The sequence below is a fragment of the Anopheles ziemanni genome, chromosome 3 (genome assembly GCF_943734765.1).
Source record: "Anopheles ziemanni chromosome 3, idAnoZiCoDA_A2_x.2, whole genome shotgun sequence".
NCBI classification, from domain to species: Eukaryota; Metazoa; Arthropoda; class Insecta; order Diptera; family Culicidae; genus Anopheles; species Anopheles ziemanni.
Window position 1 is genome coordinate 22370924 of NC_080706.1, and position 27015 is coordinate 22397938.

General features: G+C 45.8%; 5 protein-coding genes and 2 non-coding genes across 7 annotated transcripts in view; 3 read left to right on the forward strand and 4 right to left on the reverse strand.

Moving 5' to 3' along the window:
* The window catches only part of LOC131287064 (peripheral plasma membrane protein CASK), a 212969-nt gene extending 207799 nt beyond the window's left edge, over positions 1–5170 (reverse strand). Inside the window, exon 1 of the mRNA XM_058316080.1 lies at positions 5112–5170. Coding sequence (XP_058172063.1) covers positions 5112–5170 — 59 coding nt within the window. The remainder of the gene's footprint in view (positions 1–5111) is intronic.
* A 5669-nt stretch (positions 5171–10839) lies between these two features.
* On the reverse strand, positions 10840–13538 carry LOC131287065 (nuclear pore complex protein Nup107). Its single transcript, XM_058316081.1, has one exon. It carries the CDS (start codon positions 13475–13477, stop codon positions 10841–10843), a length of 2637 nt encoding a protein of 878 aa, XP_058172064.1. The 5' UTR covers positions 13478–13538; the 3' UTR covers position 10840.
* A 645-nt stretch (positions 13539–14183) lies between these two features.
* On the reverse strand, positions 14184–16500 carry LOC131284346 (uncharacterized). The gene is made up of 3 exons (XM_058313201.1): positions 16229–16500; positions 15126–15483; positions 14184–15056 (listed from the first exon to the last, which is right to left on the reverse strand). Exons 1-3 carry the CDS (start codon positions 16498–16500, stop codon positions 14184–14186), a joined length of 1503 nt encoding a protein of 500 aa, XP_058169184.1.
* Positions 15607–15679, forward strand: Trnak-uuu (transfer RNA lysine (anticodon UUU)). The gene has a single exon. It is a non-coding gene; the product is annotated as a tRNA-Lys (tRNA).
* Positions 16501–18382: 1882 nt separating the features above from the next.
* Positions 18383–18456, forward strand: Trnan-guu (transfer RNA asparagine (anticodon GUU)). Its single transcript has one exon. It is a non-coding gene; the product is annotated as a tRNA-Asn (tRNA).
* A 1081-nt stretch (positions 18457–19537) lies between these two features.
* Positions 19538–22875, reverse strand: LOC131286026 (zinc transporter ZIP13 homolog). Its single transcript, XM_058314883.1, has 4 exons — positions 22717–22875; positions 21600–22230; positions 20021–20566; positions 19538–19943 (listed from the first exon to the last, which is right to left on the reverse strand). Exons 2-4 carry the CDS (start codon positions 21811–21813, stop codon positions 19609–19611), a joined length of 1095 nt encoding a protein of 364 aa, XP_058170866.1. The 5' UTR covers positions 21814–22230; positions 22717–22875; the 3' UTR covers positions 19538–19608.
* Positions 22876–25480: 2605 nt separating this feature from the next.
* LOC131286361 (uncharacterized) overlaps positions 25481–27015 on the forward strand; it is a 113703-nt gene continuing 112168 nt past the window's right edge. Inside the window, exon 1 of the mRNA XM_058315308.1 lies at positions 25481–25936. Coding sequence (XP_058171291.1) covers positions 25626–25936 — 311 coding nt within the window. The 5' untranslated portion in view covers positions 25481–25625. The remainder of the gene's footprint in view (positions 25937–27015) is intronic.

A 27015-nucleotide genomic window follows, 5' to 3' on the forward strand; every position in this document is an offset into this window, starting at 1 on the left:
TAACACTTCGCCGCCGTACGGCGTGAAAAAAGCCTGATCGATTGACAGCTTATCACATCATATTGGAGTGAATACAGTCCGATAGGTATTATAAATAAAAACAATTTGTTTTTTTTTTTAACTCTCTTCGGAAAGAGGCCTTGTCCTACTTGGGAATGTCGTACCACATAAAAAAAAAAAACAAAAAAAAAACCGGAGGCATAAACGCCCTATCTTAACTGTCAAGCAAGTACGTTTATGCCACCGAGGTAAACACCACAATGCTGCCTTCTTAGTTGATGTACGATGCAGGCACGTATAAAAATTAAACGCAACATTGTTCAAAAATGCATAAGAATAACTTTAAGCATACAAAAATAATAATGTTCACTGTTCTTGGAGTTTCACAATGTATCATAAGCACAATTACTTTGTTTATTCCCTAGTTTTTGGCTTGAGACAAACCCAGATGCGTTAGAGGCAAAGTCAGCTGAGTTAGAGACAAAATGAGATGAGTTAGAGGCAACAGTCGACGAGCTATTTCGATACCATATGCTTTAGAGACAACAGTTGATGAGCTATTTCAATCATCGGTGGGTTATAGCTGAACATAGGTGGCAAACCCTGCGTTACAACGATCATAATTTCAGCGGAAGTACAGTTCTGAAAGGGCAATGAATCGGGCGTATGCAAAAGAGAAGGATCCCACAAAACATCAATGAATAACAAAAACAGTAAGTAATCCCGAGAAAAAGGCTGTACATTTTACAGTCATCCACTTATTCGTTACTGTTACAGCGAGAAACCTCTTTATTAAGCCACTTTTCATTTTTCCACTCTTAAATGATTGGAATACCACGTTTCAAATTTAATTCTCTATGCCAACTCATCGTGCATTTCGCGGGTTTTATATTACAAAACAGTTGATTCGAATTTTGCAGATTATTAGAAAGATTAACTTTTTCGCCCGTACGTGGTACACATATCGCAAATATAAACGCAATCGAATACCATTTCCCAGCATTTACCTACACTTTTGCAGCATCGCAACGAAACAAATGGTCCGTAACGCTCGTCATAAATGATTTGGGAAGCAATAAAACGGTACGCCGGACTGTGAGAAGCGTACCACCAACCACACCACGGACCATTTCGAGTGGGAAAAGTGATTACCGATATCACCTACACACGGGGCCACCACCTACGTGCGGTATTTTTAGCCACCCCACATGGCCATCAACCTGCCGGAAAAGCCCTTTCCTCGCCACCCTGCCGCTGGAGGTCTGCGACTGCGTGCGTGAAAGTATCACCGTAACCTTCGGTGCGTGTCCGAACGTACAATTAATCCACTCCGAGAGAACCCATCCCATGGTTCGGACCCCCCCCCCCCCCACCCTCCTTCGGTAGGCAATTATTGGTACGCTGGTGTGTCTTTTGCCGGAAAATATGAACCTGCTCACGCATGCGACCATTAATCATGCTTTTCACACTTAATCTCCGGGTTGGCCCGGGGACCCCGTTGTCGAGGTCGCCCTGCCGCGGGTGGGGCGTTCGGCATTTCGTCTGTCTATTGATCCCATTTTCCGGGGTGAACGAAAAAGGGTCCCCAGTGGGACCGAAAAGCGCAAAAAGACGATACCCGGTCGGGTCCGGAATTTTCTCACCCCGGTCTGGATTCATCCACTGCTTGGGATAGGTGTGCCATCCTGTTGGCCACAGTACGACGGAGGTAAGCTCCTGCCCACGCAGCGGACACTAAAAGCCTCCGCCAAACCGGCAAATGGGTGGCCGTTTCAGGCTCGTTCCATTTTTTGTAACAGGTTTCGTAAGATATAGCACTCCAACGAAGGATATGGGCAGGACGGAGAGCGTGGGAGATGAGTGCGGGTGAGACGTAATTGGAAACTTGCTTGCGTACCACACCTAATCCCTGCCAGAAGAATATCATTATCATAGACCATCCTTCGTGGGTTCGCCACCGGTTTGCCATAATAATCATTCGGCCATAATTTCAAGTGTCATTGAAAGCAACTTCCGCGCCCTAAGCTTTCCATTCATTATACTTCAGCCGTTCCGCCGTTTTCGTGGTGGCGATGAAGCGACGGGAAAAGTGTAGCAAAATCATAACCAATTGCGTGCGTCTAAGATCTTCACTTTATACTTCTCGTTTGCAAACCGCAACTGATGCCGACGAGGGAGATCTTATCGACTTCTTTTTGGGGAATGGAATCATAGTTTACCCACATAACGGGAAAGTGGGAAGTTGGCCGGTATTTTAGGTTATAGTTGGAAGCGAAAAACAAATACAAACACAAACAGCCCTGCACGGGTTGGTCTACCCCGAGAATTGTTGGCCGAGTTGGCTGGAATTTCGTGTAACATTCGCGTCCCGCTGACGTCATGGAGTGCTCGCTCGCACCATTTCACGGTAGCATTCGTGTCTCGAGCCCCGCTGCTACCCCACCCGCAGACGCCGAGAGCGTCGTCTTGGGAAACATTCGTGACGAAAGCGCAAGCGAAACTTTTCCGGCTCACTAAGCAGCGACCAGCGAGGGAACGGCACAATTCCGAAAACAACATTATAGCAGCAAGGACCTCTCTCGTGCGGTGTACACACTCTACTTCCCAGCACACATACCAAGCTCAGCCGGAATCGGAGATCAAACCCCGTCGTCGTCGTCGTTCCCTCCACGCTTGGCACAACCTTTTCTCACACAACTCTCTGGCGTGGAAACATGGAAAATTTCAACCCATAATATCCGGCGAGCGCTGAGTGGCCAGAGCGGGAGCTCCAGCATCTTCGTGGCGAACAAGCGACCACGGTGGTGATGGCCATGCGCAGGAGCACCCCGGTCCTTGTAGCCATCATCCAGCATCAACACCGCACACGTAAGCACGTACGTAACGCGCCTTTCTTTCCCGCCGGAGTTCGCGTTCTCGGTGAACGGTGGACGCAAAATCCTTCCCGGAAGAAAGGGAACTTGGAAAAGAGAGGAGTGGGGAGGGGGAGATGGGAGGGGGGAGTATAGCTTCCGGGCTCTTGATGCCCGCTCACCCATGTCGGGCCCGCGCAACCCAAACGGGCTGTAAGGTGTCCGTTGTGACGGGCGTAAGATGATGTAGCTCGCGGATCGCGTTACGCAAACCGGATGCTGTACGTCCTCCAAACCAACCAACGGGCTCGGCAGGGCAGGACGAGGGTGGACCGCGGTTGGCCGGTTGCCGGTTGAGCTGTGAGCATCCGGTGTGAAGGAGTAAACTTTAGCAATTATCATGTCTGTCACAGCGTCGGGCCCGTGGAGGGCGCGTTGAGAATGCAGTGAATACGCTTCGTGCACATCCAGCGAAATGCGAATCCCTCCCCCTCCCGCACGGATTTATCAACCCGATCCTCGTGTCCGCTAACGAAGCATTCTTTAGATGCCAGACCCCTAATTCATTGCTCGCCGTGACACATGATGAAGCCGCACGATGATGGCGCACTTCATGATGGCCCTACACAGTCCCAGGACACGCTCCGCAACAAAGGGTACCCTAGAAACCCTGTCCCGTACTTGAAAACGCAACCGAGCGCTTTGTTATACGCGTGAGCGGCACAAAAAAAAGAAAGAAGCACACCATAATTTATAATCAACAACCTTGCATCAACAAGCGGAGCGGGGCGCATACTTTCGCCTCATTGATTCAGGATGGGCAAATGAGCAACGCCGCACACATGTGGCGTCGTGGTTTCGGCTGTGGAGATCTGTTGAATCAAAACAACCCGCCGGGTAAGGCAGCTCAAAATCCGGATATTTTTTTCACACCTTTCCATTCCATTCCCCCTGGCGACACTGGCGCGTCGAGATCGGAGGAGCAAAGTTTGCGGATATATATGGGAAAAGTTGATGCCGTCCGCTGGGAAAACCGCACGGTCTGGGAGAAATAAATTTTCCACAGAAACGGCAAAATAGTTTTCTGCTGCTTGCGTCCTATTCGCTCCATTTTCCAACGTTAGGAAATGTGAAAAACACAACAACAAAAAAACACATTTATGCTAATTGCTCTTCCAGTGCCGGTTAAATGTAGTGGTGAAAGGAACAATACAGCATTGAACATGCATGCCTGGTCCCTTTGCCCGTTCGTGCAACGATTTTATTGTGTGTGGCGCGGGCTTATCTGGACAGCGCGTGCTAGCCTTAATTTGACAAATCAATAAATCAACAAGTCATCGAAGCAGAAGAGTGCGCAATAGGCCCCACACGGCATGCCCTTGGGGGCATTTTCATAATACTTTAATGGTAACAAAAAGAAACAATGCGGAAAACTAAACGTACTGTATTCATGAAGGATTTAAAATAATAAACCATTTTATAGATGCAGTAGTACTTTTTATCATTCTGCTTATAAAATAAAGTTGTTCGTTCTGAGGGAAAATAACCAATGAAACAGAAAACGAACCAAGGGAATATCTTTGAAATCAATGAAAAAGAAAACGAACCAAGGAAATTGATATAAAATGTAAGTTGATATAAAATATTCCATAGAATGAAAAAACACTAATTTTTAAATAAAATCAACAATTGCTATAAACTTTTCAAGCATTTGACTATTATCTGAGTATGAAAAAAATTATTCGTTTTCAATTAAAAATATTCCTCAAGACATTTTATTACATTGACAAAGATGTAGACAAAATATGAAAATTTAATACTATGAAAAACAAACATTGCAGTACGATATTATTAACATAATAATGTAATAATGTTTGCTTAAATCTATATTGAATATACACTCCTCTAAAATGTTTATCCCCAAAATCATTTGAATTTGATTTATTATACAATTTTTTATCGCAAGCTCCGCAAGTCTATTAGTTTTGCAGAAACAAAATACCATAGAAATCTGTGGTTATTGATTTTCTCATGTACAAAGAATCGAATAATGTTATTGAACGAAAGTACTCAAAGCACATTGAATCTCTCTGCGTCAAGCTACACAATGTGGACTAACTTTTTGCTAGAAATAACTTCTGTTTCAAGAACGTCAGCAGTCTTGCAACTTTTTCTCATTTTAACAACAAATTCTTTTTCTTGGCGCACTCATCTGAAATGGCGCACGAAATGGAATGTTTAAAATAATTCAATTCTTACCTCCCAATCACCTCGCACAGTTCGTAGACGTCATCGAACAGAATCTCGTCGTCGGCCATTGTGACAACCGTGCTCGTTCCTGTTCCGTCGGTGGTTGTCGGTTTGTTATGTTGATTTCGGGATGCTATAGCCACTCGTCACTGAAGGAAAACTGCACACACTAACCACCCAGCTGGGTGGACAATGCTAGTAACACCGACTAACAACTACTAGCTCTGGGAAATCACTCGAAGACGAGTAGGTTGTGATTATTGTACAATGATTAAAACACTTTCTTCACAGAAGAAGTTTCACGCAATCACTTTGGGTACTTTTGGTTTGTCTTCACTGCACAGCGAAGGTATGTTTTTACTATGCACACACAGTACACTGCGCCATCGGCGGATGAAAACACACTACAAGGGACTTGTTTTCCTTCCTGCGATAGTGTTTGGATCAACGCTGCAAAGAAGAGCAACCACTGTAACACTCGAACACCAGCGCCAGGGTCAGACTGAAATGAAACGTGGAAATTTCCCGATCGATACCCGCGCCGTACGGTGTGGGAAATAATGTTGACGATCGCGGCACGTCACGCATCGGAACTGTTATTATTTATTTAACGCGTTACTGCCACACCATGCAGATCTTTGTAGCCGATCGTTAGCGGGCGATCGGTCCATTTCCTCTCGCTGCTGGTTATGTTTTTTTTTTTAGTTTTTCCTATCCCCGTTAAACACCCGCACGATGCAATCGATCACTCGATCAGCCATGCGAATTATTATGGTCCGAAATATGTTTACGATCGTTCGACACCGATGTTTTCAAACACACGCACATACGTCCCGCGAGCATAGAAAAAAAGGCACGTAAAGCAGCAGAACGGTGGCAATGGTTTCACCCTTGTTTTATGGTAAACATTTTTTTCATTCACCCTCCCCCGCCCCAAAGCGCTGGCAACCAAAAACTCACTGTCACTTGCAATCGTTTTGCAATCGAGAAACGATTGCCTCGACCTAGCGCACCGTAGTAGTTGTTATCGAGTGCAAACGTAAAGTGGGTGTACGCCAACAATGGGCGCAGATGACCCCCAACGAATCCGCGTCCCGACGAGGGATGGGATTGAGCGGCTTGGATGGTTGGCTAAAAATAACGTCAGTTTTACTTACACGATGATGGTGACCGGTCAGTAAACAATGGGTGGTGTGTTTGAGATTGATTTTTATTCCATCCATCGGGACACACACACACACACTAACGACTACCCCACGGTTCATGGAAAACCCCGGCGTGTGAAACACCAAGACCCAAAACACCCGCTCTGTAACAACAATCTTTTCACTCGGCTTCCTCTTACCGGTGCAAGTGGCCATCCTTGGCCATGGGAAAACGCCAAACCGACACACAAATCGTGTGACTTTTGCCTTTCGTTCTACGGCCAGCCACCGACCAGATGCACCCGAAGGGCCAGGCAGCTAACCCTTCGGAGTTCGCTGTAGGGCAGCTGCCAGAGCGCGCGCTTCCGTGTGTCCGATGGCTTCTCTGGCTCGTGTTGTACTGTGCACGGCTCCGAAGCGGGTTCGCCGGTGAAGCCGGGTCTACAGCCTCCGTCGGAAAAGTCGGCCTCCCCTTTCGGTGGAGTCGTGTGGGTGGGATCTCGCTCTCTCTCTACGTGGCCCGATGAAGCTGTCACTCAGCGCCGCCAGCACCAACACACGGCAGACGCCACCAGGGGGGGAAAGAATTTTCTGCAATTACTTTTACATCGGAGCGACGCCAGCAAAACAACATTATTTTGCCTTTGTTGCTCCTGTCAGGACACTCAAAAATTCTCCCATCGCAACGATTCGCACGGGAAGCGAAGTCACCCAGCGGAAAATCTGGCATCCACCCAAACAGAGACCAGCAGCGCGGATTTGGTGTTGTGATATTCGATTGAAGAGGATAGAGCGAATCAATCCAAAATTGATGAGATTGCTCAAATCCTATTATGTTGTTTGGTGTAAAATTTGGATGTTATTGTACCAAAACTAACTTCTTGGTACACTTGTTCGGCAATTTATGGACAAATTATTAGAACATATTTTGTGGCGTTGTGGTTTGCTTCACAAATCCTTTTAAGGTTTGATTAACTAAAACAGCCAAATAAGTGAAACTTTAAGTGGTCGTTTAGCTCAATCCCCTGACCAGAAATATTTGAGAATGTTTCCAAGAAACTAGTACGAAAACCAAAGAATATATACATATAAAAGCAATTTTAAGTCTCTTCTCTTATAGTCGACATATTTAGCTAACTTGAAGTACTCAAGCCAAAACGAAAACAAATCCATTAAAAGCCTCTTGTGCAAAAAACACAGTTTAGGAGGAAACGCTTATGGAATGAAATATGTCGAAAAGTTTTCAAATAACACTCTAATTAAAATGCATGAACAAACGAAAACTTATCATATTTCAGAATATCAAAATGGATCATAGCATGAGAATCTTTCAAATTTAAGTAATATATCTTTTTTGAGACATGTAATTTTATTTTTTGGATGCAATCGTTCCAAGATGTTTTGAAACTGAATAAAAATGTATTTATTTGTTTATTCTAGTACTTCGAGCGTTGCCATATTGTTAGAGCAGACAAGAATAAAAATGTACTGTTCTCCAAAACTGTGTTTAACTTGATTTATGCAATCATCGTAGGAACATGTACTAAAGGTACTACCTTGAAAACAGAGCACAAGACAAAGTAGCAGGCTACCGGAACCAAACTAACAGAGCAAGGACTGTATTTGCCAACGTTTGCATTTGCAACCAACCACCACCAAAGCAACACCAACCAATCTGTCAAAAATGCTGGCTCCCCACGAAGAGGTTTACTTCCACCTGCCGTGTACCTGCCCTTTCGCATTAAAGTGTCCCTAAAAAGGATGCAATTTTCCGAACCTTTTACTCCGCAACATACAACCACACGTGCAAAACATGCGCACAAATACTACCGTAAGAAGACGATGTACCTGTACACCGTGTATCGAGGAGGTTTGTACGCGCAGCTGCCACCACGTACCAAGATCGTATCGTAGAACTATACTCTCCGGTTGACTTTCGGCACCTTGCTCCGATGTTTCAGGAACCTGTCTCGTTGCCAAATCCCTTGGCGATTTGCTAATAGCGTTAGAAGACAAACGGTATCACAAAGTTTCTTTGAGGAAGATTTTACGCTCTCCGACGATGTGTAAGTCCTCGATTGACAGACATTATTCACGACGAATGATTGGCGTGCAGGAACGGCTATCAGCAACCGATAGTAAATAGAGCATACCGCTTAACTGGAATTCCACTGTGCCGAAATTAGAAGATTCTTTTCACGACCACGTTGTGTGCTGACTTTCCCGAATGTTTCAGATTGACCGATTATTTTTCCTTTGCGCGTTGACACTTTCTTTACCGCAACATTGGACACCAACGACAGGGACATTTACGCTGACCACAACTATTTCCAACCCGACAGCCGATGACATTCTCGACGGTCCGGAACAAGGGCACGTAAACGCATGCTGCTGCTATTACATGTTTCCATTCACGGTCACACACTGCACTGCACAATTTGGCCGCCCGTCACACAGGGCAGGATGGCAGGACGATACGGTCTGTACCAGAGCTCGAATGTTCTTTCCCTTACTTTCACTCACTTTCTCTCTCGTTCTCGTACGGCGGGTGGGGCGTTTTCCTCAAATTGCTGCTGGCTTTTGCTATTTGGCACACACTGTTTCGGGGAAGCCGTTTTTCATGCGAGGCGTGCCAATGACATTTATTACTTCACTGTAAGGACTTGAGCAAAACGGAAAGGCTGAGGTCTTTACCGACGAACCATTCAAGGCTGCGTGGATGAAACCATAGTCTCTGGGTTTTGTTTTGGCACACGGATAAATGTCTTCCTCTGTGGCCACTCCCGACTGGTCCCTCCGATCCTGCGCCAACACGAAAACGCTCGCTCACACCTTTTTTTCCAATTTTTTACTATTCGTAACGGGAACGGCCGAAAGAAATTCACTGAAAATGCCTTTCCATGGAGCAAATCAAAGGTTACGTTGAAAGCTGGCAGAGATTGGAGCCGAGCAGTGGGCTTTTTCCGCAACGCGCTACTACGTTAACTGCTTAGCGCTTTGGGAAAGGAAGCACGCAACATTCACAACACACAACACACACAGCAGGACACGAGCGAAGCGCAGCAGCCAACGACCAAGATGTACCACCTAGGCAACGGCACCGTCCGATGCTAGCGACCGCGTATCCTTGCGGGGCCGTTTTTTCCGGGCAAAATCACGATAGCTACCCCAAAGGCACACGCACGCCTACATGCACGCACTTTCCTTTTACACGCTTCCTGGTAGGTGTGATTCTAGCCCTCACTCACACACGTTTGCGCACGCACGGATCACTCATTTTCCTTCAAGGGGAGGGGGGTGATGGAAAATTCACAACATAGGCACTCACAGGACCCTTTTCCCGGTGAGTGGTTCCGGAGGATTTTGATCCGCTTTAGGCAGTTGCACTTGCACGTTTGTATCGCATTGAACGGATCCGGGGACACGAACAACACCGCAGCATACCGGATCGATGACTCACGAAAGAAAACACGCGAGCCGTAACATTAACGATCGTCGTCACGACATTCCACAGCGAGGTACGAATGCAACTGTGCGCCTTCCAACCATGCTGCTCCATTTTCAACCGACCGTTCCATCGAATGGCGAATGTGCCCGTGTTTCTAACACTATCGCTCCCGCGGTCATATTGCTGCTGGGAATCTATTGGCCCGTGACCCCTCGTGACATCACTTCAAATACCGCTCGGCACGAGTCTCCATACACATACACCGGTATGTTTACGGTGGCAAACCGAACCAACCCTTCCAAGCAATCCCCTCACAACACGGCACAGCTCTAACAACCCCCTGTTATCGTTTACCCTTTTCCAGCTTTTCGAACGCTTCCCCACTTGACGCTGTGTAAACAGAAGCTTTTATCGCTCGCCACCCTTTTTTTCTGAAAGAAAGTTCTCTGCTAATATTAGCGCACCACCTTACCTAAACACAATGCCGTACGCTTTCGCGCAGAATGTAGTATCCTCCACCCGCGAAACAATAGCAACGACACACACAGCGGGGTTTCTGGGTGGGAATGTTTTCAAAAATTTCCAGGGAAAAACGAGTGCACTAGTCGAGCTGAATGTAACTACACAACTGTGCGGGCCGCGCAATGTTTACGAAATCGTAAGAATCCCAGCTGACAGCGGATAGCCACCCCGTTTTGGGGCCAGCGAAACGAGCTGTCAAAATGATAAGCCCTCGCGGATCGCGAGCCCTGCAAGAAAGCTCCCGCACCGTGTATTGTACTCTTTCTTGCAAGCCGCCTTCGAAGGGCGAATGACGTTACTTGGATTTAGCTGCGCGCTCTCTATCTCTCTCGCACTTGCATAGGTTGCTTTGTTGATGCTGTTGTTTTAACGTTATCGAATGTACTTTCGAATCAAATTGTTAAATCGTATAAATACAGTAAAACTATTAAAATATAAGCTTGATAGTAAATTGACGCCTTAACCGTAGAAAAATTGTGTACTTGAGACTTTTATAGAGAAAGTTGGATTAATAAACACATTCGTGGTATAATGTTTCAACATTTACTTTATTAATACGAAGAAAAGATTGTAAATGCAACACACCTCGGTGGCCACTGTAAAAACTTTAAAGTACCCCGTTTCTACTTCTTGGCTGCTTCCCCAACGAACGGGTCCTTCCGGTCGTTCATGAGCGTAAGAGACGATTCGGCAAGCTTCGCCAGCACTTCCGCCAGCTTGTGTTTGGAAAAGACGCTATACAGCTTACGCGACTCCGAGCTAAGCACGCTGGCGAGAAGCATACACTCGTCGTGATGGTTGGTGAGTGTGTGCAACTGATGCAGCAGCAGTACCACTTCCGGAATGCACAGCTTCCGCAGATTCTCCATCTGTACCGCTCGGTTTCGCCATGCATCACTTTCTTCGTCGTCATCATCGTCGTTCTCGCCCGGTCGTTCCATGTTCGTGTCCGGATCAACCAACCAGCCCGTCTCGGGGAACAGCAGCACGTTGTAGAGTAGATCGCGTGCCCGCTTGGTCGCATCCGCTACTCGATGCTCCCAGTTGTCAAGCTCCTTCTTATACGCCTGCTCCCGGTGCTCGGAGGTAACACGCTCGGTAAAGTTCGTGACCGAGACGGACGGTGGTGGTTTTGGTTTTCCGTTGAAAAACAGTTGCGACCAACCGTTGTAGCCATCGATCGCACCGAGGTACGTCTGGTGGCAGAGATATTCGCGAATGCTTACCTCCTCCTTGCACGGTATGTCGACCTTCGAGCCGTAGATGGTGAATATTTGCTCGATCGTATCGGCCGGCACGAGGGCAAACGTTTTCTGAGCTGCCTCGATACAACGACGACCAAGGAAGTAGCGAATGAGGGCATTCGCCTGCCAAAGAAGCTGTCCCCGTTGCTCCGGGTAGAATGTGAGCCACTCGAGTGAGGAAATTTTCTCCCGATCCAGGTCGGTCAGTTCGCCCTGGGCTGGAGCCGGTGCATTGCTGTCCTCCTCGGCGGCACGATACTTTTCCACCGTATGCACCGTAATGTTTGGTACATCCAGCCCAAAGTTGTACGCTTCTACGAGGGCTCTTTTCCTTGCGCTGGTCGGTGTGCGGATTGTCATGAGAAAGTTGGAGTACAACATAAGCTGCATCACGGGCGGCAGGGTGGCAGTGTAAAAGGCGACCAAATGTGGTTCCCCAAGTTGTATCAGATGCTCCACGTATCGCTTGATAATCCGATCACCGATGTCCTGCTGAAACGGTTTACCGATCTGACGTACACACATCACGAAATGTGACAGAAAACGAAGCATCTGCTGGGACAGTACCAGCTCGCCTTCATCGGAATCGCTCAGCCAACCGTCAACGATGCGCATCAGTCCCGGAATGTCGTCCAGAATCATGTACTTTTGAATCACCTTGTCCACGTCCTTCGCTGCAAGACTTATGCATGCATTCTTGTGCGCTTCCAGCTCGCCAAAGATTTGCTCCAGCGACATCTTTCCGTTCCAGTACTGCTCCGGCATCGGTAGGTAGCTCTTGATGCAATGTGATCGGATTTCGCTCTCCACCCGAATATCAATCTGTGCCTTCAAGTACGCCCACAGCATATCGTTCCACGTGCAATTGGACAGAATCTCCACCATCGAATCCAAATGGCCACAGAGCGCCCCAATCGAAGCCTTTATGTACGGGTTGAGCAGGCGCGATTCCGCCATCTTCCAGGCAAACTTTTTCCACAAATCGCGCCTCGGATTGCCTTCGATCGGGTTGCGTTCGAGTTTGGGATTTTCGTTGCCATAGTTTGAATCGTGATGCAACCGCCATCCTTCTAGGACGGCCGCCATCCATGACTGTCCGCATTGATCGCACTTATTTTGCGCTTCCTCTAGCCGCCCGGAACGGATTTCGAGAAAGATGTGCTTCGCCAACCGTACCTGATCTTCTGCGTCAAGATCGTGGAGGGGACGATTCTCGCGAAGCGGTGCATCCGGATCGAGACTTTTTACCAGCTCTCGCGTACTACCGAAAGCCGTTTCACCAACTTCCAGCAGCTGGTGGAGTGTGTTTTCCCAGGCCACCGAGTGGTTCGTGAACGTTCCCGCAAGCGATTGATTTTGCCGCAGCACCATCTTCTCCAGCCAATCCACTATCATCTGATACTCGCGCAAGTTTTCATTCCCAGCGTAAAGATGTTCTATGATCGCTCGTTCACTGTTCACCAGCGGCAAGTCTTCCATGTCACAGTCCGTCTTTTGCGTGACCAATCGATCGCGGTACAAAGAAGCCATCAGCTTCCACGTTTCCCTTTCGGCGTTCAACCACATTTCGTCCTCGTGCAAGTGCCGCTCGCGACCGGTCATCTGCAGCTTCCGAGCGGCAAGTTCTATACGCACAAGTGCTTCGTTCAGCGTCTCAATCAGCTCATCGATCGTTTCGAACACATTCGATTCGCTGTTGTGCCGCTGAAGAATCTCCAGGAACTCCTCGCAAAGACCCTTCGTAACTTCCTTTATATTCGTGAAACCATGTGTAGTCGTGCTCGCTCCGATGATACTCATTTCACTGTCCTGCTCCGCACCTCCTCCCAGCCGATATGCACTAACATCCTGTAGCAAATCGAGCGTCCCGCTTAGCGTCGGTTCGTCGAACGAAGTTGCGAACTGCTGTTGTTGCTGTTGCAGGCCCCGGAAAGATTCTTTCGAACGAAGCAATCCACGATGGGACTTCACCGCGCTTTCGTCCAGCAGCTGCAACGATAGCTCCAGTTGATTCATTGTTGCAAACTATCTAACTTGTTTTCTGGGTTCTTCAGGCTCGAAGCGGTATACACTGCACCATAACCTAGAAAATTTGCAAAACAAAAATAGTCAGCGTTTATTCCTGCACACACGCCAATCAACCATACACTTTTACCGTCGACTGATGAAGATATTCAACTGAATCGATTAAACAGCAGAAATCAAGTAAAACCGACTGAATTTAAAGAAAATAGACAATATTTGTTGCGCTATGTGTTTCGGATCGTCTTGCGCTTTTTTGCGGCTTTCAAGGTTTGTACATACCGAGGTAGGCAGTGACTGATTGAGTGTATCTTGTGCAAATTTGACAATTGATGTCAATCAAAATTTATTTAAAAACTGGGATAAATATCTCGGCCTGAAAACAAAACGACCAGTAACTTGAAAATCAGTGAATTTGGAAAAAATAAAGGCTGAGATACGATACACTGTGACTATGCAACAATACACCACTCAAATAACTTTAATTGTGTGTTTACTTTACACTATTTTACTTTGTTTTTTATATCCAACGTTATTGAAAAATGCAGCATCCTTCACAAGTCATTACTGTAATAAGAAAACCGAATCTTCTTAATTATTTACAACGGGCAATAAAATCAAACGTAGAGTATTTTATTGATTCTGTTGTCGGTAGTATTTCAGTAATATTTTAAGTTAAACTTCTCTGGTCAACGAAAATTCAATTCAATCGTCTTGAAGCTCTCAGCTTTCCCGCATTTACCGGAGGAATGGGTTTCCCAAACGTCCAGTTAAGCCACGGAATCAACCGGGCGTAATGTTTCTTTATCTGCGATCGGCGGTTATGACGTGGTTGTTCCGTTTTGGGTGGCATACGACGTCGGTTCCAGGCGGCGTAGCGGTTGGCCACCGAAATTTCCGACACTTCGTCGTACTGTAATCGTTCCGTTAAATTATACCTCTGTAACCGCTCGAAAACCCGTTGTTGGGCCGAATCGTACAGTACGGAACTTGCATTTAGGATCTCCCGTAGCTGATCCATTGGCCAGTCGGTGCCCTCGATACGAATGTTGTTCGAATCGGATTCATTTCCTGCACTCGGATTGTCCACCATGGTTGAATTAAATGCGAGCGTTAGTTCCTCCAGCTTAACATCGTTGTTCTGTGGAGCCAGACCGACCTGATGATGGTGACGATCAGTGTCATTCGAATGGAGCACAATGTATTGATGAAGTTCGTGCAATTGTGTGGAATTATTTTCCCCGGTCTCATTGTCCGGCTTCGATTGTGATTGAACGTGAATATGTGGCACTGGGAGTATTATACGCAAGGGTAACGATAACTCAGGCCCTGTTACAGTTAGATTCGCGAAAGGATCAAAATCATCTTTGGTGGTGCTGGTGCGATCTCTATTTGGATCGTTCTCATCATCCTCTTCCTCGCTGTGCGATCCTTCGCCTTCATTTTCATCCTCGCTAGGTGTAGTATACTCATCCGAGGTTTCTTCGTACGGTTTAGCCCAACTGGTGATCGATGCTAGTTTTCCATGGCCCTTCTCATCATCCAATACCGTCGAGTTGAGAAAGTTTTCGAGCTAAAAATTTGAAAAAAAAAGAAACAATAAATAAATCTAATTTAAACCTTTTTCTATTCCAAGGCGTACCTCACATTTCCCACACGGACGATCGTAGAACGTTGATAAGACGGCCGCCTTTACGTATGCATACTGCAGCAGACTCCAGGGTGGCTGAATGATGTACGAAACGCGTAAGCAACGATCGATGACGTAAACCTGAAACTCCCGCAAGCCGAACAGCGCGAAGGTTCGATTCTCGGTCAAATGGTTGGGATAGACGGTGAAGTTATGCCCGCCTGCTAGCGTCTGGACGGAGCGAAAGAAGTCCGTAAAATTGTACTCCACCAGCTCGTACGGTACGCGATGCAGGGAAGCGCTCAGCAAAAACCGAACTCCATTCCGGTACGGTTCCTGGCTGCGGAACATCCGGTACAGATTGTGGTATCTGCGGGTGAAAGCAAAACAGCACATTGAGAGAGTATAGCTTTCGACCATCATCGATCATTTAAATCACGGCCGACAGCTGGAATCCTGACGCGCAACGGTCCAGGCGCATCCTTTCCCGTGAGCCCGGATAGCTCAGTCGGTAGAGCGTTGGACTTTTAATCCAACGGTCTGGGGTTCAAGTCCCCATTCGGGCGGAGAGGAAAATACATTTTTGCAAATGTTTTTAATAATAGAAAAGGATATTAACATCTTGCTCAGCTGTTCTCAAACATAAAACAATGCTATTTATGTCATTGAATATGTTGAAGCTGTTGGGCAGTTTTAATTCTTGCGGTCGACGAATGATAATTCAACAAGAACTTAAAGGTAGAATGGGCACTGGGTCTACTCAGCAATTTGAATTTTTATTTGAGAAAACAAAGAATAACTTTGAAAACCCGACGAAATCTTGGTGATCATGACTCGATCGATGGTTGCACTATGCAGTTTACATTTCCACTAATAATAACTTTTCCTCTTGAATCATATTTTAATTCGCTGTCGATTATAAATTTATCTTAATTGAACGTGATTTTGGTTTGATTTGCTCTTAGCTTCACATCATTGATGGGGCAAAAAATGTGTTGATTGATCGTGTGACGACTTCACTAAACAACATTCTCGATGGGCAGACACAGCACAGTTAACACCTTCTTCAGTAAACTTCACACACTGCTCAAACCACTTCCATCCTCCCAACTCACAGGTTAATCTGCTCGCGATAGTCGATCTTGTTGTAGTGAATCGGATCCCGATCCGCAAAAACGCGCGGCGTTTGCACCGGTTTCGGTGGGGCCACATTAAAAAGCACCGTGACTTTTCCGTGAAAGTCGTCCGCCGCATCGCCGAACGCCTGCTCCACGGTCGCCCTATCGAGCGTGCTGCACGTTTCCAGCTCCTCACTGATCAGCATTTCCTGTGCGGCCGCAAGCACCAGCGATATGCACCACCAACACCACCAACGCAACCGGAGCATCTTTAACGGCATGTTTATTTTACCGGCACCGGTGCCGTACGAGAAACGAACGGTTAATTGCAGCTACAGCATTTCCCTTCGACCGAATCGCGGAAAACGGACACCGTGCGGGGGGTTCAGCTGTCGGTGTGGGCGGTGGTCAAAACTCGGCGTACGATGGCGGTCCGATCGATCGAGCGCTCGATCTTGTACTGAACCGAGCGCGGACGATTCGGAACCGCAGCAACCCGTACTCCGTGGTGGTCGGGATCGCGGAGTGTGTCGGGCTGGCGTTGATAAATACCAGATCCGGGGGGTTTCTGTTTCTACTCCTCCCATACAGCGTCTCTATCGCACTCGTTGCCGCTCTTGCACCGCGGTCAATATCTTCTACGTGCCCCTTTTTCTCGAGGCGTAACGTAGGCCACGAGCGTACCGAACATGCAGCGAGCATTACACGGGGAGTTTGTGCGCATCTTCTTCAACAGCGTGCAACGGCTCGCGTAGAATCATAACTGGTTTGCTGTTGCCGTCTGGAATTTTCCTCCCCTCCGGCCACCGGATGATTCCATCGCCGGAGATGGGGGTGGTAATGCTTACGCAGTAAAAGTAGTACCACCGTCGACGGGCATCGGGTTACGCATCCCGGACGGTCTTCTTCCACGCGCCCAACGTGCTTTCCCAGCGGATCGGGTGATGCTGATTTGTGAAGCTGCTATTGTTGTGCCTTAGGATGGGAAAAAGGTCCCCATAAACGAACCATTCAGATACTAACTATTATCCAACTGAAAGCATGACAGTAATTAGGACAGATGTAGAACACTTACATCAACAACAAAAATGACTCGTCTAAAAATAAGATAATTGAAGAAAAATATTGGTTGACATATAAAATAGACCCAAGCATAATACATTTATTTCCAATTCCATCGCACTTGAGGCATTGTGCAAGCACGTCAATGAAATTCATCACTATAAAAAGACGATCATGTACATGAGCCATTGCTCTTTTCCTCTGCCTCCCACCCACCGGATTGTTGCGCCATGCCGTGAAAAAAACGTGAAAAACACTCACTGAACTAATTGTTCAGACCTATGCAGATCAATAATGTAAGAGCACATAGAGCGTTGTCTCGCCCAAACGGGCAATGGGGAAGCCATCGGCTTGCATTTGCGGTGCAGCGCCACAATCATCGTCCGTTATTATTAGTTCAAGGAAAGTCAATTTATCAATGACGATTATAAGACAGCCCCAGCGCGGGCAATTCAGGTCCGTTTGATTTGTTGCGTATGTGCACTATATAGTCCGCATACGCCAATCGATCAATACAAGGATCGGTACAGCTTCCGTCAGTCTTTTTGCGAGCATCGGCCTTGTGCGGGTCAGTCGCGATTCGCGAGATACAGTTTCTTTACCGTATTGGGTTGTTTGAGGAACCGTTACGCTAAGGTTCGAGGGGCTCGTCGTGCAAAATATGACCACGCTGTCTTCACTAATGTTGTTGCGCGTTTCTACGCACGTTGGAAATTGAAACCAAAAACCCGTTTCCTTTTACTACAAGTTCCGGATGCAATTTGTTATGTAGATGTACGAGCCACAGACGATTCATGAGCATAGGCATCTATTTAACAACTTTATTGTTATTGTTATTGTTATTGTTGGCATTTATTCTCTGCTCAAACCTTGCATTTTATTCGTATATCTGAACAATGGTGTTCTACTGTATGTTCAAATTTTTAATACAAACATAATTTATTAAATAAACATACGGAACAGTTTTACAGATAGAATCAGTCAGACTCAGAATGAGGTCCCTCAAAAATACTGATCCTTATGATGTTTGAATACTTTCTAAAACTTAAAAAAATATTTCAATTTTCCATAATCCTAAATGGACCCGTGGCCTCCGTGGCGCAATTGGTTAGCGCGTTCGGCTGTTAACCGAAAGGTTGGTGGTTCAAGCCCACCCGGGGGCGAAGGTTTCTTTTTAGTAGCACAGGGCCTTTAAAGAATATTCTTGATTATTCCATACGAATTCCTTGAATAGGTTCCAGGTGTCGTCAAACCGCAAGTAGCTGCTAAATAAGGTTAAATGTATAGATGGTAGACAAGTGTTTTTTGAGGATGCCTGTAAAAAAAAAATGGAAAGCGTGGTTCATCAATAATGGGAAAAGCATGTTTACACATACCACCAGTTTATTTTGGGGGGATGATTTTATTTCCTTTTTTTATATTTGTATTCCCTTAAGATGAGTTTAAGGTAAAATTTATAACAATTATTTTATCACAACATGCCCACACGTACGCGCCCTCGATCAATTCCAGCACAGGCAGGTTCGGAATCAAAACGACTAGTTTTTACAATGCAGCACGCTTTCCTTTTCAGCTGCCATATTGTTTTGTGGAAGATTTATTTATTTTACACCTATAAACAAATGAGAGCCTTTCTTATCTATAATTAGTAAAGAAAGGCTAAGGAGTAACAATATGGCAACGTTGTTAATTTCATTGTCCTCGTATCATTGCGAACCTACAGTACCCTACGATGCTTATAATGAGAAAGATGTACTTTCCTGTCTGCTGCTTGATGATAGTTTCAATTACTGCGTAATCGATCGTTCAACTCCGGTCTTCTTTGATGCATCTATGCAAGTGCCTCGATAGGATGACGCTCTAATACTTTTGACCCTAATTAGATGCTTTAATTTGAAACTCTAAATCGTTCTTTTAGTCCCCGTACCGCGGGGAGATGCTACACTATAGCATACACACGCTTTCATACGATATTAATCACGCACCATTCGTTTGAAACGAATGATAAAGAAACGAGAGCCTTTGTGCGCGACTAATCTAACAAACATACACAGATCACTCAGACTTATTTTTTACACTTAATGTTAGATGAATTAATGTTGTCGTGTATCCTCGTGCAATTGTTTTTGTTTCTTTTGTCTTCACAGGATATTTGGACCAATCTGTACAACAACAAAAACGGTCTTCGTCCTTCGGCAACGCCTATTGATTGTCGCCTTGTCGTCTTCGTTTTTGTTTTTGTCGTGTTACCACAACTATTTCTCTTCTCAGTGAGCAAACGGTCTTAGGAGATGTTGCCGAACTTGGGAAATTTGTTAATGCTCCAGGTACACGGTCATGAAGGCCATCAGGCCGATGCCGAGCAGGAGTGCGGCAAACTGTTTGAACGATTCCCACGGGTCCGATTCGTCCAGCAAATCCGGCAGCACGGTCACAAGGGCGATGTGTAGGAACCCACCGGCCGTGAATGGGGCGATCCAGGAGGTTTTCGCTTCCAGTGCCGTCGTGGCACCGCTTCCACCGATGGCCACCAGGGCACCGAGCAGACCGGCACCGGCAGTAAGTAGTTGTGCTTTGGCGGCATCCCATCGGCTGAAACCGGATCGCAGCAGGATCGCAAAGTCGCCGACCTCGTGAGGAATTTCGTGCACTGAAAGTGATAAAGGTGACTGATCGTAACAACCCTTCTGACGCTGAGCAGACGATGAATAATGGTAAAATACTTACACAGAATAGCAAACGTAGCCAGTAGACCATGCTGCAGCGAAACCAAAAACGACCCGGCAACGGCCAACCCATGCGTAAAGTTGTCGATTGAATTGGCCAGCAGATTCAGATAACCGGCCACCTTCTTATGGGCCGCCTCGTCCCGTGCCGCCTCGGCAGGTGCATTACCCGCCAGGAAGCATCCATTCGGAACATCCTCAATATCGCACGAACCTTTCCCATCACCACCACACATACCGCCGACGAAGTTTTCAGGCAACTTGCCCCCGCTTCGCCGAAGCAGACAGGTTGCAATTTCGACGCACTTTGGTTGGGGATTCTGCTCGTCGACGTTCGCGTACCCGGAGAAGATTTTTTCCACGATGGTAAAGAGCAGCAGGCCACCGAGCACCCACAGTCCGCTGCGAAGCGACGGGTGGCCGCTGGCGGTCGGACCGGCCGCTATTTCATGTTCCCATGTTTCCGGCAGCAGATGCAGGAACACATCTCCCAGTAGACCACCGACCGCGAAGCTTAGCAGTAACTTTAGGGTTTTCGATTCCGACGCTAGTGAATTGAAACAAAGGAAAGTAGATCGGTTAGAATGTGCGAAGGACAAATGAAACCGGCACTGCAGCACATAAGTGTGATAGAGATCTCGCTGATAGTGACTGCAAGATGGCACGTCGTGGTGGGTGATGATTTCAACAAGATAGAGTTACTGGACACACCACCAACTACGTACCATAGGGGATGGTTTCACAAAAAAAAAGCAATCCGAATTGTCGGGAGCTTCCGATAAAGGGCAATAAATTTATCAAATCTCGCCGCAGGGCAACTGTCACTGGGGGTGCACTGATTCCAGCGACAACGATAAGGCTTTTTTCAATACAATTCGGAGGCAATTGCTATTACTGTTTTAAGTTAAAACAAGGTTATTTTAGGTGACTAAATGAGAAAGATAAAAAAAATGTTTATCAACATTTTAGTTTGGAAGCATACGTATCTTTCGAACAATTTTGTTTAAAAAAAATCTTTTTTAATAGATTTCCTACGATCATTCCATAATAGGCTAATTGAAAATTGTTTTAGGTAAGTTAAGTTAAAAGAATCGCCGATATTAATTTTAGATCTACTTCCAAAATGTGACAAAATATAAAATGTATAATTTTCATTCGGCATGCAAGGCTTTTTTTAAACGCAAAATACGAAATGGTTGATACAGATAAAATATAATAAAAAAATGTTTTAGAAGATAAAATATCGTAAACTAAACAACACAATTTTGAATTGAGCTGATAAACACTGTCCGCGTTCGCGCAACGCAAGTCCGCGTGCTACAACGAATCAAGACAACAAAACGAAATGAAAAAAAAATACCTTGATGACCTTGAAAATACAAAGCATAAACATAAGGGAAAGGAAACAGCAGCAAAACAAAAGAAAGAAGCACATGACGCCCGTTTTAGTGCGTCATCGTTTCGATCGTGTTGACACAGAACCTTTTCATGAAATAAATGGTTGGGTGATCACTTTAGTACACTAAGGGAAAATCGTTGCCGGTAACAACACTTGCGAATCATAGCAAACCATCACTTACGATCACTTAATTCCGACGCGTCTTTGCTGTTTTTGGCCGCGTCCGGTATGATGAACATGGGAAGGATACCGCTCAGCCCGATCAGGGCGGAACCGAGCAGCGAAAACACCCACGGCACGTATCCCATCGAGCTGATAAACTCCGGCATGTAGTGGTTCATCTCCTTGTACAGGTAGACGAATGTTTCGTCCAAGAACGAGCTAGTTACGTTCATCTCGAAACGTCTTTGCAACCAGTTTCGTTCGATGTCTTCGGTCAACTGACTTGAAGTCAGTGGTGGCGCTGATGCTGCGCAACGGTAGGCGATCGCGACGATCAAACACTCATACACCCGTGTATGTGCACAATCGCAGCGCGGATATACCCTTCCCCCTTCAGGGTAGGCGACGATCTTTTACGTGTTCCGGAGCCGGTCTGTTTGCCGGTCAGAATGGGATCCGCAATTAGCACGCTTATTTCGCGACTCCCTTCTTTTCTTCGCTGATTGGGTGATCGAGAGCCGGTGTTCGTTTAGAGTTTGCGGGACATATTCCACGAAAACTGCCTATCGGTGAGGATTTTTATCGCGTCCGGAGACCCCCTCCCGGTTGTAGCAGGGCAATATTTTCGAAAACGGCAGCTGCTAATTCACCTGTATTGGATAAAGAAAAAACACATTTATCAGGCAATCTGTATGAATTTTAGAAAAAATAAAACACCGTCCGTACCACAGAAAACAAATTACAAAAACGGAAAGAATAAACACAACACCACGATGGACGATGGACGAAACCGGAGAAGCGATACAACAGAGTTTGTGCGCACGCGTGAACGTCTTACTTGGCCCACTGGTCGTTCGCTAATGACTCGGCCAGCTGTTTCTACTGCTTTCTTATCGACTACACTGCACTACCAGCGTAGTATAGCGTCCAACATTGATAGATGGACGAAACATACGAAAACCCTACGAACCTACATACACATACGGACTGGTACAGGATCGACCGATGGTATACCGATACCGCGAGAGCATTGGCGGGCGAAAGTGATAAGAAATTCCTGCAGCTACAACACTCCCCCTGTACCCGTACCCTACCCACAACAGGTAAGCGGACAAAAGGTGGCCTCTTCAACAAACCTCTACTTGCTGGTGCGTGCTTCTTTTGTTAGCCACTTTACATCTCTGGCAACCCGCGAAATAGAGGCTGTCTTCTCTTCCGTGACTCCGGGCTCTTATCGCTGTCTTCGCCCAGTATTCTTCCACTCGGCGTTATCGTTTATCTATCGTCAAGAAAACTAACGCCCAAACACTACAGGCAGAACGAAGTGTCGAGCATACCAAAGAACGTGTCTGACCGCGTTTGGCCTTCTCGTGAACATACAAGTTCCGTCCCCTTCGCAGACGATAGATGCAGTGGGAGGGAGGGAGAAGAAACCCACATCGAGCGATAGTCATAGAAACCATTTCTGCGCACGGCGCACAACCATTCGCCGATCGCGTGGTTCATGGTTGAGGTGGTTGCTGCTATTGCGCACTTAAATCTCTCCTCCATGATCGAGTGGCCAGTGCGACCGGCGGGGGATTTACTCATGGTTTTCAACCACAACTCACACACACACTCAAGTAATCGCATGACGCGGGGTGTGAGACGGGTGTGGGTAGGCAAGTAAACCATCTAAAATGGTTTTACAGCGCAAACCACTATATGTAAACCACTATCTGTTCACAACCATTCGTGGAAAGCAAATCTCATGTGCGTCACCCTTTGGAACTGAAACCATGATTTTTCTTTGTTCCAACCACGAGCCCAGCTCTCAATAACAGCTTACTCATGGTTGGCAGGCACAAATACCACACAACCATCGCAAAACCATCCGTTCTGAGGGGAATGGTTTTTCTGACGCACGATCGTCGCTGCTGCGAACAGCAGGGCCAACTTTGAACGAGAAACCATCGCTTATCTTAGAAAAAGTACGGGGATTTGCAGAAAACAATACAGTAATTCGTCACCGCATGCTTCGTCCGGTTACTAATAGAAACATGACAGTAGACACATCCAGTGGCATAGCTTTGCGGGCACAACCATATTGCGCGTAATAACCATTGTGGCAAATTGCTTATCTCAACCGTTCGTCTCGGGGCGGGGGCGTTGGTGATAATCATTCGCATGGGCACTGTGGAAGTGCAGTTTGAATGGATTTCTTGAAACGACATGGATTTAAACTGCAATGCATCGACTGCAACATGTTGACAGATTTATACCCCATTCCTAGTTCACCGAGGATGTGCAATATAACGTTTGTCTTTTCCGATACACGTAATTTCATGGGAACAAAATAACAAACCGTTAAAGGGTGATCGGATCAGCAATATTTGTAAGATTAACAATTAGCAACATTTATCCGACGCTGTGTGTCTCAGAACAGCTTCATGAGTATTATATCTTCAGTAGGAATCCGTCCTGAACTACATATATTTCCGGGAAAGAATCTGTAGCATCTTTGGTAATCCTACGCAGTTTATTACACTGTCGGTGCGCTATTGCACATCTCTTTCCGTGCAAAAGTAATGTGTTCACTGGCAATGTTTACCTTTATACAACACGCTCGTTGCAAAAATTAAAAACGATCAAGGTACACCAGACGCTACATCACGAAAGAAGCGGAAACAATCGCGTATCGAAAAATTTGCATGCGACACACAGCGCAATAATGACCGTGCAAAACACGCAAGACGGAAGTAAACCGCGAAAACCGCTTTGTTTCAAGACACGGGAGATAAATGACGTCGTTTCGTAAACACCGATCAGCTGTTTTTAGATGGTACGTTGTTCTCATACCTTGTAAAAGTAACAAATTGTTGGTTAAACTATAGCAGTAGCGTCAAATGATGAATGCACTATCTCCTGGACAATTAAGACACTAATTCCAGCAACTTCTTATTACGACTGAAATCGCTGCACTGCCGAAAGTACACTTGTTATTCACACTATCTGTTGTTGTTGTTTTTGCTGTTGTGTATTTTGACAGTTGTCGAAGTGCTTGCGTGCCTAGTGGTCTGTGCGTACGTAGGAGGTCAAACTCAATCAGCTGATGGTTTGGTCTAACAACATCATGGTGTTCTAAATTTACTGTTTCAAAATAAACCACTACCCTCTACCTAATCTGTTTTTTATCATAAACTAAGAAAAAAGGAAACATCTTTCCTTGCACATCATCATTCTTCTCAAAAAGACATTTAATTTAAGTGGTCTGCACTGAACAAATCAGTCTGTCCACATTAGAAAAGTTACATATGAAACAGCAGTTTCAGCATAGGTTTGTGATTCTCTTTCAAGCTAAATATTTTTGTCAAAAACTAGAAAAAGTGAGGAATCATACTGTTGACTTCAGATAACAATTTAAACTTCCAACAATACTAAATTGCTTTTCTGATTTGTTGATGTTCTGATTCAATGTGACAGAAGACGGATAGCGCATGATGCCAAGGGGAGCCTATCTTTGTTTTCTACGTTATTTGCGCCAAAACAGATCATTTTGTCTACTGTCACAAAGTGAGGCTGTCATCTTTCGGCGCCAGTTTTAGTGGTTTTAATGTAAAGCACGGGAAAATAGTAATTGCTTGTGAACTAGCCATTTTCCAGCTTCGGAAAGACATCTCATAAACAGTTGGCGAAGTGTGCAGTATGCAGGCTTGTTAACATCTCCGACGCATCGCAGGAGTCCACATGGAATGAGCGTGAGTAAAATAGTAGTTTGCAAGTTGTCGCTGACGTGGGCTGCATTTTGTTACATTGTTTAGCTTTGTGGTTTATCGTTCAGACTCGCTACTCCAGCACCCCACAAAAGGCTAATAGTCTACAAGTTTTTAACATGAAACCTTTGTTTTAGTAAACTGGTGTGCCGTGTGCTTCAAGATATTACCAAGCCAGGTACTCTCTGTCCAGGAGTGGCGTCGATTGGGGTTATCTTATATGATCATTGTTGAACAGTGCAGCATATAGCATCCGGCACATCAAACCATTGCATCAAAAGATCCAGTGTACGATGGAGAACGGTGTTGAAAACGGTGTGAAAAGTGATGATGGACTGTCCAATGTACTGTGCCCCGCTGATGATGGAAGCTACATCATCCAGTCGAAGACTTCACCGGAGCTGGACCACCAAAGGCAATCAGTAACGGCGTTGGATGCCGGTCCAATAGATGACCAGATGGTTGAAACACCGACCAGAAACGCAACGATATTCCGACTGCAAAAATGCTCCACGAAAATATTTGGCCTCTCTCCCGTTTCGGAACTATCCGCTGCCCTGCACTGCACCGGATTGGATACACCCAGATTGAGCCGAGCGGACAGGTCAGGACTCGCCAGCAAAAGAAAAGGTACGTGTAGTAGTTAAAATCTTGGATAACAGAAGCATGTCATAAATTCACAATTTTAGTGTACAGTGGTTTTTACGATATCCACTAGTATCAACTCCTTCTGGCTAGATAAATAGGTCCTTCTAACTAGATAAATAGGTCCTGTTAGGTAAAGATTGGGGTCCGTGACAGTCGGTCGGTAGCGCCGGTTAGAAAATCGGCCCCATGAGCACCGCCGGGGCTCTCCACCTCGACGGCGTTGGTTCGAATTCCAACCGAGGCCCTGGCTCTCCTCCGTACGAGAGGACTATCCACGTAGACCCCGGGCAAAAGTCTCGTCAAAAGAAGAAGAAGGTACAGATTCTGAATTGATTTGCTGAGAACAACGTCGTTAAGAAAACGAATGTTTGTTGGTGGAATATGTGGAACAGCTGCTCAGTATTCGTAAAGCAAAATTTCATTTTCTCATACGAATGCTTCTGAATGTAAGGATTAAATACTAAAATATAACCATTATTCTCATAATTATGAGTAAGTTATTTGTAATCCACAATACTATGGAGGCAAAAACCAAACAGGACCGTTTTTCGTAAATTACTGTAAACACGAGCATATCAAAAGGTGTGCGTCTTGGCTAACAACATATGAACATGTTTATGCTGGTAAGCATAAGATGTCGCCACGGTGACGGTTTTAACCACTGCATAAGCAGGACAAAATTAGGGTTTGGTTCTTGTAAACTATTTGTTTAAAAAAAGTCAGATGAATAACAAGAGCTTCTTTATATAAGTGTTGACAACGCAACCTTCTTATTTCCTGTGCTTGTGGTTTGAATTAAAAGATTCGTGATTGCCGCAAACGTCATAAGCGGCCAGTTAAAACCTTCACTATTGTTATTCTACTCTGCGGGGTACAGGAAAAAAAATTACTTTGCTCTACCTTAACCTATTTTGATAGTATTTGAAATGTTTAATAATTCCACATAGCCGAACAATATTCTTGTGTTTATATTTACCGTCACGCGTCTTAGAAACATGATCGAACGTTCGTGGTGATCCCGGGTCGTTGCCGTTA

What these genes read in the sequence shown, in the direction of transcription:
- LOC131287065 (XM_058316081.1), bottom strand. Translation starts at nt 13,477, where the DNA reads ATGAATCAACTGGAGCTATCGTTGCAGCTGCTGGACGAAAGCGCGGTG.
- LOC131284346 (XM_058313201.1), bottom strand. Translation starts at nt 16,500, where the DNA reads ATGCTCCGGTTGCGTTGGTGGTGTTGGTGGTGCATATCGCTGGTGCTT. An exon ending in TATCGCGAGCAGATTAACCT is followed by an intron (nt 15,484 to 16,228) that starts GTGAGTTGGGAG and finishes TTTCACCCGCAG; the next exon opens with ATACCACAATCTGTACCGGA. An exon ending in GTCCGTGTGGGAAATGTGAG is followed by an intron (nt 15,057 to 15,125) that starts GTACGCCTTGGA and finishes TCAAATTTTTAG; the next exon opens with CTCGAAAACTTTCTCAACTC.
- LOC131286026 (XM_058314883.1), bottom strand. Translation starts at nt 21,813, where the DNA reads ATGAACGTAACTAGCTCGTTCTTGGACGAAACATTCGTCTACCTGTAC. An exon ending in CGCGTCGGAATTAAGTGATC is followed by an intron (nt 20,567 to 21,599) that starts GTAAGTGATGGT and finishes TCAATTCACTAG; the next exon opens with CGTCGGAATCGAAAACCCTA. An exon ending in GGCTACGTTTGCTATTCTGT is followed by an intron (nt 19,944 to 20,020) that starts GTAAGTATTTTA and finishes TATCACTTTCAG; the next exon opens with TGCACGAAATTCCTCACGAG.